This window comes from Thamnophis sirtalis, unplaced genomic scaffold (genome assembly GCF_051295495.1).
Source record: "Thamnophis sirtalis isolate CommonGarterSnake01/CBP01778 unplaced genomic scaffold, rThaSir2_p1.2 scaffold_9, whole genome shotgun sequence".
NCBI classification, from domain to species: Eukaryota; Metazoa; Chordata; class Lepidosauria; order Squamata; family Natricidae; genus Thamnophis; species Thamnophis sirtalis.
The window spans coordinates 58,773,864-58,787,196 of record NW_028261389.1 but is presented as its reverse complement, the minus strand read 5'-3'; the positions used below and the strand labels follow the sequence as shown (position 1 = coordinate 58,787,196).

The following is a 13,333-nucleotide window of genomic DNA, read 5'->3' as shown; positions in this document are numbered from 1 at the left end:
GCTATAACAATATATGGAAAATAATAAGCAAACAGGAGAGTTTTCTTTCATTGATTACCTAGTTATCCACTTATTGGTTAAAAAGAAATCATAATAAGGAGGGGGGGATCACAATTTATCACTTGACTGAATATAGTTTCTCTAACACATTACCTCCATCTACTGGACATAGAATTAAGTGACTGTACTGTAATAGTCAAACTTTAAAAGAAAATGTGACTTTGAGTCAGCGTTGATTCCTGGTGACTGCCTGCACTAATTTCTGCATTACTTGGGAAGATTTTGAAAGTAGTTTGCCACTGCTTCCTTCTAGAGATAAGTACTAGTGTTGATTGACAACTTCCCCTCCCTCTGAAAACAGGTGATAGATCACAAACTGGGCTCTTATGGGCTCTCACTGGCATTCTTAATGTCCCTAGGTTTTGACCAAGCAAAGCAAGTAGCAATCAATAGAATGAAGGACATGGAGTTCCAAGAAGAACTAAATAGGTTGCCTCTCCACAGTAGGGACAGCACTCCTCCAGGGCAGGTATAAGAGAACACCAATAGCAGAACGGGTTTATGTATGTGGTAAAGGAGAAGTGGAAGATATCTCACATGTTCTATTACGCTGTGAGCTATACAGAGTTTGTAGATGTGCACATATTCTCCCCTTATTAGAGAGATTGCCAGGGAGTCCTCCAGGACACAAACCTGTCTATCACGCATGCAGTGGCAAAATTCCGTCTTGCTGCAATATCCATAAGAAAAAAAATTGGTGACAGAATTATAGCTGTCAATTTCTACCAATTTTTTGGAGATATCTGTAACAATTTTTGGAATATTATATTTACTCACATACTCATTGGCTTTTTACCCACATAAACTAGGGAGTGACCCTAACAGTTTGAGAACATGTATTTTCTTAACAGGGATGTTATTATCCACTATTAATATCAGTACTATTATTATTTTTAAATATATTGTAAAAATTGATGTCTATTGCTCGTCTATGACCATAATAAACATATATTCGATTCTTCCTAGGGATAAGAGAGAAGAACTGGTCCAAGATCACCAGTTGGCCTCGTGGCTAAAGTGGGACAAGAATTTATAGTCTCTGTTTCCAGCCTAGTGCCCTAACCACTAGACCACACTGGATCTCCATTATTCAAACTAAAAACAGTTAAAATATTGCAAAGATAAATAATAAAGCAATGATAGAACCTATAAAAAGAAGAAAAGGTCTGGCAAGGTGAATTTCTGATCTGCATATTAATTTTAGAAGAAGAAGCTAGGTTGATTTGTTGAAAAGTTCAATATAAAAACCACTTCAAACATCCGTAAATCTGAGCAGGATGAACAAGTCAACAAACTCTTTCCTACAACATGATTATTCTGTGGAAAATTTGAAGTATTTTCAGCTTTGCCTTCCTGGGCCTGGTTTCTTTCAGGCCAACTGAAGAAAAAGAACTTTTTCTGCTGTGCTGCTAGTGGAGAAAGTCTGAAATCTATTATTTCTTCTGCTGTGTTGGGATGAACATGGGGAGTAAACCAGAAATGTTTATTTTTTGTTAACCTTCTCCGAGCTACATATGGAAATTAGTACTAGAAAATATGTATAGCTGAACTTGGCTATTACTTGGCTATTACTTGGCTGGGAAGTTAGCAAGAGGTGCTAGAACTATAGGCTAGATTGGCCAGCCCAAAAAACAATCTGGAGAAAAACCATGATATCTCCACATGCCAGTACTTGTCAGCGAAACTGTATCACTAGGCTTAAATTCCCCTTGATGAATTCCTTTTTATGGAAAAACCGAATGCCCTACTACCCAGTGATATTACTGCACCTCTTTTGCTAAATAATCATAGTGCTCACCATTGCTCATAGCAGCCTGTGCTAAAGTGCAGAAAAATTTTAAATACCACCCCTCCCTATTATATGTCTAAATTTAGTTCATTGTCCTTTTTGCTCCTTCAGAACAGATGACAGTAGTTCATCCTCTGTCGGTAAATCTGTTTTTCCTGGATAGCTTCCCTATTTAAGCTAATGTTCTTTCCATGTATGTGTGTGATTTAATGCTCTCCAGAAAGCTTGCTGGAAAAACACTGTGGTTAAAAGCAAAGATTTTTTGCTTTTGGTTTGCTTCAGTTTTCAAGAAGGAAGACAGGACTATGGTTGCTGAAGAGTGAACTCAAGACTATTGGGGCAACTGGAAGCTTCAGGTGACTGGTGGTTTAAGTGCTCAGTTTCCAGATCACCTGGGAATAGATAAAATGAGTGGAAGGTGTTCCTTTCACATTTAATGCCATAAAAACACATTTGGGACAGTGATGGGTTCCGGACCTCAGCGCAGCTAGGTATCCTAGAGGGGCCCGTGCACTGTGTGTGCATGCACATGCCATTGCCCTGCGACACCCAGCTGCCCGGCAGAGATTAATCGCAGGCGCTACATGCTGTGCGCATGTGCGCAATGGGCTGGTCATGTTATTAAATGGTCATAGAACATGGGCGGGCAGGTGGGCCAAACGAGCCACCATACTGGTATGGTGGGCTGCTTTTCCCAGCTACTCCAAGTACAGCTGTACCAGGCCGTACCACCTGGAACCCACCACTGATTTGGGATCTCTGGATGGTGAGGCTAAAATGAGAAAAATGGATGTAAAGTTTGAGATGCCTATGAGATTACTTGCAAATGGTAGAGATGATGGTGGGACAGAATTCAGTAGCTCTAGACCAGGGATGACAAACTCAAGGCCAGATCCCGCCTGCAGGGTGGTTAGATCTGGCCTCCAGGACCGCCCTGGAAACAGCAAAGGACTGGCCCACATCGACTGCCGGTGAAAATGGAGCTTGGAAAGACCACAGGCGGCCCTCCCGAGCTCTGTTTTTGCTGGCAGAGGGTTGCAAGAGGCCGTCGCAGTAGAAAACAGAGCTTAGGAGCCTGTTTTCACTGGCAGAGAGCTTGGGCGCCCCCAACACGAGTGACATTGAACTAGTCATGCCCACCCTGGCCACGCCCACCCTAGCCAGTGGTGGGATTCAAATAATCTACCAACCAGTTGTCTACCCTAATGTCCAGCTGGGTAGGCAGGGCTCGGTGGTCATGTGATCATGTGGGCGTGGCCAAGTCAATGTCACTCAGGTTGATGGTCACTTCACCTTAGTTGTTACAATGTAATAAGGATTAACTGGAGAGGCAGTTTCTGTAAGCAGGTCAATAAAGATTAGGCTAGAAACAACACCAGAATGTTTCCTTCCTGCCTTCCTTACAGGATTAGCCCTGTAAAGTGGGAAAAAACAAAAGATTTCTTCCAACAACCGGTTCTCAGAACTGCTTAGAAGGTTACCAACCGGTTCTCCCGAATAGGTGCAAACTGGCTGAATCCCACCCCTGACCCTAGCCCAAGGTCAAATACAACCCTGATGCGGCCCTCAATGAAATCAAGTTTGACACCCCTGACAAAAGAGCTCTAGACAAAAAAGAGCAGCCAGACACGTGTAATCCAAATACTAGCAGGATACATGTATCAATTTTTTAAACCTTACATTTATTGTTGTATTATAGCCCTATAGAGTTTACAATTCTCTTGACTGAAAATAAATTCCCAGCAGATGTAGCCATTTAATAAAGTCATGAGTAATGCTGTAATGATTGTCCTAGCCAGGAGATAAATTGCACTCCTTGATATTAAGCCAGGCTGATAGGCATCTGATTATTTTCTTGCTTAGGGTGAATTTACGGCAATTTTAGCCCTTGTTCAAGAATTTTGGGGACTTGTGATACAAGGAATAATGTGTCCCTGGGACTAATGCGTTTGGCTAAGCACAACATTATTTGGCTCTGTGTATGTTGTGGCAAGACATAGTCCTCCTTATAAATCTATTTGTGATTTGCATATGTTTGTTTTAATTATTAGCTAAGTTTTAATTAATTAAGCAAATGCCAGTTTTAGACATTTCTGAATGTCTTAAGGAAAGAAGAGATCAAACTGCACCTGATATTCCCAGATCTCATTACTTTAAAGACAGCTTATTTCATTATGGAAACTAAAAGCAAACTTTTTATTATTTTGATTAAGTACCTAAGAATTTTTGATAACAAATAGTGTCCAAGATACAGCCATTCCACAGTAATTTTCCAACCATATGCACATAGATTATGATGTCCATATACAGTCGTTGATGAAGTAATGAATTAATATTAATTCTATTGCCAAAGCTGTGCTCAGACAGATGAGAAAATGTGCTAATGGAAGATAGGACATGTGTCCATTTTTCGGGGACTCAGCATTCCAGCATTTCATATGGGATTTTTTATCTTCTCCATATGATGTCCAAAGCCTCCTAAAACAAAGTTATGTGGCTGTCCAACTCATATTCATGAATAATATAACTGCTGAGAACTCTCTGTTAACACAACCAGGAATAAAAACAGGATAACCCACTCTAATCAATATCTGATTAGGGGAATGTGGTGATGGACATTGTTGCCAAGATCCTCATTTATATAGAAAAGGTGTTTTTCAAAGGCAACTGGTCTTTCTTGGGTTTTTCCTTGGAAACGTTTCTCATACAAGAAGCTTTTTCAGAAAGACTGCTTTAGAGAAACTACCTCTTACATGCAGTTACGCACTGTAAATTTGGCCTTATAGAGGCCTTATCCCAAATGAAAACATTTTAATGGGAAATAAAAGCAAAAGAAACCCCCAAAAGAAGCTCCCTGTTTTGAGGCGAAGAGAAAAACATAATTTTACCTTGACTGAAAAATGCTTCTTCTTGGGTGGATCCCAGACAATTCCAGTTGAATGAATGAATGCCTGTAAAGGTGTTAATGATGTCACCAACACATATACTTTGATGATGATGGAAAAATCTTGAATTTTAAAGGCTGCCTTATTTTCCGTCTTAGTAGGGATTGGATATCTGGAAAATTATAATATAATATTAGAAAGTTGTTTCTTCTGTGCAATCCTAACAAAAAAATGTGGTTTTTTTTCTGAGTGGAAACAACAATGCATATACATGACAAGCTAAGAGGCTTTCTTGCTTTCTTCACTGACTTGGGAGCTTTGCCTTGTTTCTGACTTCTACTATATTTTATGTTTACTCAAAATGTGAGTAATTTTGTGTATTTTTTGTGTATTTTTGTCCTTATGAGCCAGAAAGAGTCTTTGGGCACTATACCAACACTATACCAACATGTATAATGATTTGATGAATTATTATCGACTTTTCTTGCTTGCTTGTTTGAAGCACATTTTGATGTCATGTTGTACAAAATTCAAAAAGAGTTTCCCTATTTGTGTAGCTATGCTGGCTGTCAGAGGCAGGAAAACAAGAAAGTTTTTTCATGAAATGTCTTCATTAATTACATTTCAGTTGGTTATGTGAATATAGAGTCAAAGATGTCCTGGACATCTAGTACTGGACCAAGAGATTTTGTTGCCTTAAGGACAGCTAAAACAGCATTCTGTTCTCCATCCAGCTGTTATACTACTTAATTAAAAAAAAAACCTGCTGCTCCATTAAAATATCAAAACATGCCTTCCTTTAGCAATAGCAATATCACTTAGACTTACTGTAATATATCACTCTACAGTGTTTTACAGCCCTCTCTAAGCAGTTTACAATCCCCAACAATCTGGATTCTCATTTTGCTGACCTTGTAAGAATGGAAGGCTGAGTCAACCATGAGCAGGTCAGAAGTGAACTCCTGACTGAGGGCAGAGTTTGCCTGCAACACTGATGAGCCACCTCATCTTTCTCACATTCTTGTGATCCTGTTTCATGTACTTCACTATAAACTTAGACCTGAAGTATTGGTATTTGATATTTAATTGAAATATATTCTATAAACTTTCATAAAAATGTTGTAAATTAGCACAAAATGTTATTTTCTACCATTATCCCAATAAATTAATTGTTCCATGCTATTTATATTCTACAAATATGTACCCAGATGGATATATAGACAGATGTAAAGTTTGATTGCTTATTGAATCTTGAATACAAATGTGATAGAGAAATGTATACATACATCTCTTCTTTATTTTCTTAATCTGTGGCTTTTTTAAGTCATATTCAAAGATTAGAATTAGACAACTATCTCAATAGAATCAGAGCTCTACTCTTTGTTTATCAAATAACAGTATTGTTGAAGTATGGTATAGTTAGGTATATAATAAAGAGTTTGTTTATTTGTTTATTCTAATTCTTCTCAGCACAACCATTTGTTCCCTACAAATATTTAGTCATTTTAATCTCAATTGCATTCAAGTCGACAATTTTGGAACCCAGCAGTGAAATAGAAGAAAATGAAGGGAACATATTTGATCAACACATAAAAAGTGTACTATTGGTTCTCCCCTTTTACATCACAAGAAATTCAAATATAATGAACAAAATGTAGCATTTCATTCCGCCATGGAGGTTTTGTTAAGAAAATAAAAATATCTTACTGGTGAACAACCTTGGCTGGCTGATGTAACGTTTCTATCAAACGTATCCTTTCATTCTTATCATATGATTTGAGTGTATGAAGAGATAGAATTTTTGATTCTGGGCAAGCGGAAGAAATAATTGGAAGATGCATATCTGGAAAAAAAATCACATTAGGTTGTTGAGGTGGAATCAAAATGAAATAGGGATAGATTCTAATTTTATGATTTTTATTTATGTTTAATAAATTCATCTGCTATTCCAGTTAGATATCTCACAATGGCTTAAATGGGATCATTTGTGTTGCCCCATTCAAAATATAACAGGTATACCTACTTAACTTTTTCATATTCATATAACATAATCAGTGCATTTATCAGACTTCATTTGTTATATTCTCAGCATAAATGAGATAAAGTTTGAAACATAGGATACTGACAATCGAAATGATACTTGCTGCAAATTCATCTTAGTGATTTCAAAAAGCCATATCCTAAAATACAACATAATGTTTGGTTACACATAAACATTAAAGAAAATGTAATGTATCTAGATTCTATTTAATCTCGCCACAAAACTATTGCATTTAATTTGAAGCATAGGATTGGGCTGTAAATACAGTGTATTGATGTAGTAGTAATAGGACACCTTTGTTTACCACCCAAAATGTTGAAACATTAAATAAAAATATTGGCTCTTTTCTAACACAGTTGTGGAAACATTGCCAATTGAGATTTCAACAACATACAATATTTTGGTGCAACATTGATAAAGTATCTGTAAACTGCCCAGAACCATTTAGGTAGTGAGATGTGTAAATAAACAAAGACAGTTACTTGAATGAGACAATGTTTGGATGATCGTGTCAGAACTGAGGTGCTAGAAGGCCATGGCTTGGTGACTTTTTGAATGGGAGATCTCCAAGGAATACCAGAGTTGAGATTTTTTTTTAAAAATCCTTGAAAATAACAGTGACATCCCAGTTTGTTATTTTTGCTGAGTAAACAACATGAGCATGTCCGTGAAAGCATAAACAGATGAGTTTGACTCAGATAATTAATCCTTGAAATACCCAAACTATTATGAGATCTACCAATAGAGGGTGTGGTTTCCCTTTTCTTCCCATCTCTTATGTTGAAGCCTTTTTTGTTCATTTGTGGTGTGGTTTTTATTAACCAAGCAAAGGCCATTTTTAGACATTTCTGAATGCCTTAAGGAAGGAAGAGATCAAGCTGCTCCTGTTATCCGCAGATCTCATTACTTAACAAGGGACCACACCATGCTGAGCTGGTTTTAAAGGCAATCTATTTTATTTCATTATGGAAACTGAAAGCAAATCTTTCACATTGTTTTAGGGAGTATTTAAGAACTTTTGATACAAACATGTCCAAGCACACAGGCATTCCACTGTAATTTGACAGCTATATACACACAGATCATAGTGTGCATATACTCTGTACCTAAGGTGACCAGATTTTCAGATTGGAAAAGAGGGACGCCCTTGACCGGGGGGGGGGGGGGGGGGCACTTGATTAAAAAAAATTTTTTTTGTCAAAAGGTCACCCCAGGACACTGAAACCAGCATAAATACGAATCTGTTGCCAAACAAAATTTTGATCACGTGACCATGAGGATGCTGCAACGGTCGCTAAGTGTGAAAAATGGTCACAACGGTCGCTAAGTGTGAAAAATGGTCATCAGTCACTTTTTTCAATGCCATTGTAACTTTGGTCACTATATCACCTTTCTTGCCACAGTTTTTAAGTGAATAAATGCAGCTGATAAGTTAGTAACATAAGTGAATCTGGTTTCCCCATTTGACTTTGTCAAAAGGTGATTATATGACCCCAGGACATTGAAACCATCATAAATACGAATCTGTTGCCAAACATCAAAATTTTGATCGCGTGACCATGAGGATGCTGCAACGGTCACTAAGTGTGAAAATGGTCACTAAGTGTGAAAATGGTCATCAGTCACTTTTTTCAATGCCATTGTAACTTTGGTCACTATACCACCTTTCTTGCCACAGTTTTTAAGTGAATAAATGCAGCTGATAAGTTATTAATATAAGTGAATCTGGTTTCCCCATTTGACTTTGTCAAAAGGCAATTACATGACCCCAGGACACTGAAACCATCATAAATACGAATCTGTTGCCAAACATCAAAATGTTCATCGTGTGACCATGAGGATGCTGCAACGGTCGCTAAGTGTGAAAATGGTTGTTAAGTGTAAAAAATGGTAATCAGTCACTTTTTTCAATGCCATTGTAACGTTGGTCACTAAATGTTTTCCCCCTCCTCGAGACACCTCACTTCTTCCTTCATTCCTCTTGCTTATCTATCTTCACCTTATCCATCTTCTGCTCTTTTCTTCTCTTCCTTCCTTTCTCCTTCCATCCTCTCTTCTTTCCTCACTCACTCCCTTCCTCCTTTTCTCTTCCTTCCTCCTTCCATTCTTTCAACTTCCTTTCTTTTACCTATCTATCTTTTCTGTCTTTCTGCTCTTTCCATTTCTCTCTTCCTCTTCGCTTCTGTTCCTTCCTCCTTCCATCCTTTCACCTTCCCTCCTTCCTATTTCTTCCTTCCTTCTGCCTATCTACCTTCACCTTTGTCTTTCTGCTCTTTCCCTGTCTTCCTCTTTCCTCCCTCCCTTCTTTCCTTTCTAGTTCCATCTTTTCTTCTTTCCTCTCTCCCTCCCTTTTTCTTTCTTCCTTCCTTCCTCCTTCCTCTTGCCTATCAACTTCATCCTCCTCGTCTTTCTGCTCTTTCCCTCTCTTCCCCTTTTCTTCCCACTTCCTTCCCTCTTTTCTCCCTCCCTTCTTCTTTTTCTTCCTTTCTTCTTCCATCTTCCTCCTTCTTTCCATCTTTTCTCCTTCCATCTTCTCCCCCTCCCTTCTTCTTTTCCTTCCCCCTCCCTCCTTCCTTCCTCTCCTTCCCACTCTCTCCTTGGGAGGGGTTGGGGTTGGGGGTGGCAGCAGAGACCAAATAAAGTCAGAAAATCTTATTAAAACTTTCCTATTTGTTGGATTGCCTTGCTGCGAACTTATAAACCAAATCAGGGAAACATTTTGCAACCGAGCCTGCTGCAAGGAGAGGCAGTCCTGCCCCAGTTTTGCAAGGAATGAGAAATGGTGCTTTAAACCGAAGCAACTTCAATCGGAACCGCAGACAGGGAAAGAAAGAAAGAAAGATCCTTGTAGCACAAAACCCACCTTTGCATGGTTGTGAGAACATAAAAAAAAAAAAGCACAGCGTCCCTCCGCCCTCTGAATAGGACTCAGCATGACTCCGAGCCGGGCAGGGAGATAAGCACCTTCATTTGCATTCTCTGAGACCGTGATGCTTTGCAAGAAACATTTCCCCGGGCTTTTTGGAGATTTTTCCTTTCGTGCTTAAATAAAAAGAACGGGACTTCTTTAAAACGCCACAGCTCTTTCAGCCTAACAAAAATGCAATCTCTTCCTTCGTCCTTCTCCGTCACTAACAGCTGGGGGCTCAGAAATCGGAGTGAAAAGTCAGTCCTCCATCTCTTCCCTCTTCCCGGATTCACTCCGAAGTTTTAAATCTTCCTTCTGTGCATAAACACTCCCTCCCTCTCCCCCTCCCTCTCCCTGTATCTGTTTGTCTCTCACTCTCTGTGTGGCTCTTTACCTCTATCTCCCCCCCTCCCTCTCTCTGTCTCTCTTGTCATTCTCTGTGTGTGTATGTCTCTCTCTCTGTCTCTCCTCCCTCCTTGTGTGTGTGTGTATGTGTGTGGGGGATCCCTGCCACCGCGGATGGGCTCCGGACTAGTGGAGCCTCCTCTTCCTCCTTTTTAACCAGGCGATCTTTGGCTGCTACACAATCCCAAGGTTTGCAGCGGCTTCAGAGAAAGAAGGCATGCGAGAAAGCCCCCCCCCCATCCCCGCTGCCTGAACATTTGAATGAAGGAGGCTGCAGGCTCCTTTGTCCTTGGCTATGCAATTTTCTTTCGTTCTCTGCTGCCCGAACGAGTGAATAAGGCAGAGGGAGAATGAAAGGAGATTGCGTCCCTTCTGTCTCCCCGTTGCTCAGAAAAGCAACTGTGGGAAGGTCAAAGTATCCATTTCCCGGGCGGGCTGCCGTTTCTCTTGCTGAGGGTGGGAGGAGAGGAGGAGGAGGAGAAAGTTAAAGTGGCGACCCGATCCCTTCAGCAGCCGAGGAGGGAAACGTGCGTTTTGACAGGGCTTCCACAGCGCTGTGCAAGCGCTGCTAAAGTGTCCATTTCCCGGGCGGGCTGCCGTTTCTCTTGCTGAGGGCGGGAGGAGAGGAGGAGGAGGAGAAAGTTAAAGTGGCGACCCGATCCCTTCAGCAGCCGAGGAGGGAAACGTGCGTTTTGACAGGGCTTCCACAGCGCTGTGCAAGCGCTGCTAAAGTGTCCATTTCCCGGGCGGGCTGCCGTTTCTCTTGCTGAGGGCGGGAGGAGAGGAGGAGGAGGAGAAAGTTAAAGTGGCGACCCGATCCCTTCAGCAGCCGAGGAGGGAAACGTGCGTTTTGACAGGGCTTCCACAGCGCTGTGCAAGCGCTGCTAAAGTGTCCATTTCCCGGGCGGGCTGCCGTTTCTCTTGCTGAGGGCGGGAGGGGAGGAGGAGGAGGAGAAAGTTAAAGTGGCGGCCCAATCCCTTCAGCAGCCGAGGCTAATTCTCTGCACGAACGAGAGCGTGGGGGCAGCGGCAGCCGCCCGCACAGAACTTCCACGCGCTTCACGGGCTTCTGCCGGGCGGCGGGAGCCCCGGAAGCGAGAGGAGGTTCTCTGCGGGCGGCTGCCGCTGCCCCCACCCTCTCCTCCTGCCGCGGCAAGTGGAAAATTCTCTGATTAGAATTAGATTAGATTACTCACCAACAAGCACAGCTGCAACCCCAAAAGACGAAAGGAAAATGGAGACTTGCGCAGGCGTCCTCAGGCTAAGGAGTCCAGCCAATCAGTGAGCTGGTTGGGATGGAAAATTTTCAGCTCACTGATTGGCTGGAGTCCTGGCCAATTAAATCAGTGAGCGGCAGGCTGGGCTGGCTTAAATTTGTAGCAGATAGAACAGAACGATGAGCCAGCCCAGCAAGCTAGCAGCTGATGGGCGGGAGCTGCTAGCGCCAAAAAAAGCGTGCCTTTTAAAAAGGCGGGCGGGACGCGGGAAAATGCATTGGAAGGCGGGTGTGTCCCGCCAAAAGCGGGACGTCTGGTCACCTTATCTGTACCATAGTTGGAAAATTAATGAACTAATATGAATTCTATTGCCAAAGCTGTGCATCTTTCAGAGAGACAAGAAAGTTCGCTAATGCAAGATAGGAGACATGCTCATTTTCCTGTCACTCATCAGCATTCAAGTATTTTGTATGGGGTTTTTTAAAATCTTTCCCATATGATCTTTAAATCCTAAAATAAATTTACATGTGCTTTACTTTACATGGCTGTCCATTTGTAACGACTCTTTGGGGACTAACAATTAAAAATAGAATAAAAACACACTAAACAACCACATTTTAGAACAACAGAAATAGCATTGAATAATACAGCATTTGGGAACACTCAGTTAACACAACCAAGACCAAGAAACATGATCATGGCCTCATGTTTGATTGCAAAGCCGCATTTTCAATGTCTTGCAGAAGGTTAGCATGGTTGGGACAAGGCTGATATCATAGGGGGGAGGTCCTGCTAAAGGACATTCTCTTGTGGATGGGACCTGGAGTCTGCTTTTGCTGCCGGATCTAACAGGATGGGTAGACATCAACAGGGAGAGACAGTCTCATAGGTAACCTGGTCACAAGCCATGAACCACCAGCATCTTGATTTGCATCTGGGAGCATACTGGTAGCCAATCCAGATCACAGAATAGAGATGTCACTTGCACCAAGCAATTAGCACCCATAACTGCCTGTTCTACCACATTTTGCTCTATCCGAAGCTTCTAAATACTACTCAAGGAGAGGCCCTTGTAGAGATCAGCTATATCAGTGGTGTCAAACTCGATTTCATTGAGGGCTGCATCGGGGTTGTGCTTGACTTTGGGAGGGAGGCAGGTGGGGCATGGCCAGGTGGGGCATGGCCTGCTCAGCGTCACTGTTGTCGGGGGCACCTGTGGTGGACAAAGCGTTCTGCCAGCAAAAATGGACTCCTGAGCTCTGTTTTCTTTGCAATGGTCTCCTGTAACCCTCTGTCAGTGAAAACGGAGCTTGGGAGACCATTTTTGCTTACAGAGCGCTTCACCCACCACGAGGCCTCCTGACAAGAGTGATGTTGAGCTGGCCATGCCCACCCTGGCCCTGAGCTCCCTTTTCACTGGCAAAGGCATCGCGGGCCAGTCTTTTGCTGTTTCCAAGGCAGCTCCATGGGCCAGATCTAAGCACCCTGCGGGCCGGATTCAGCCCGCAAGCCTTGAGCTTGAGACCCCTGAGCTATGTTGTTTGATTGCATGTTTCTTCCTGGCTGGATCTAGGATTTGAGGGTGATGGTGAGCAAAAAGTGAGATTCAGAATAAGTGCAGATGGAGTGCGGGTGGGTGGAAATGAAATCAAACAGTACAAACTTGAAAAGCCTCAACACATTCAGATTTCTAATAAAACAAAATTTATAATTTCTGCACTGGTTGCATGCATGAGTACTGAAATATTTCAAGGGCAAAATTCTAAATGCATTAAGAGCCACTGAATAGAATAAGGCTTATTTAGGTTCACCTGAATAAATATGTTAAAAGATTTGCTGACCGACAAATCTCATTGTTTTTATCTAGCAGAGAATATTCACTGCATATGCCTTAATGTGTGAATCAGAGCTGAAATCCTTTAAAACTACCTTCTTTTTTCCTTTGCATTTCATTATCTTAACAGTAAACATGTTTTTTTAAATAAAATAAATATAATTAGAAAAAGATAATGAGAAATAAAAAAGATT

The 13,333-nt window shown here is 41.4% G+C and overlaps 1 protein-coding gene across 1 annotated transcript in view; it reads right to left on the bottom strand.

Annotated features, from left to right (window-relative positions):
• The window catches only part of CPED1 (cadherin like and PC-esterase domain containing 1), a 105,783-nt gene that overhangs the window by 45,156 nt on the left and 47,294 nt on the right, over positions 1-13,333 (bottom strand). Inside the window, exons 6-7 of the mRNA XM_087723653.1 lie at positions 6,442-6,577; positions 4,738-4,906 (exon numbers count right to left, since the gene is read on the bottom strand). Of these exons, the coding sequence (XP_087579779.1) occupies positions 4,738-4,906; positions 6,442-6,577 (305 nt within the window). The remainder of the gene's footprint in view (positions 1-4,737; positions 4,907-6,441; positions 6,578-13,333) is intronic.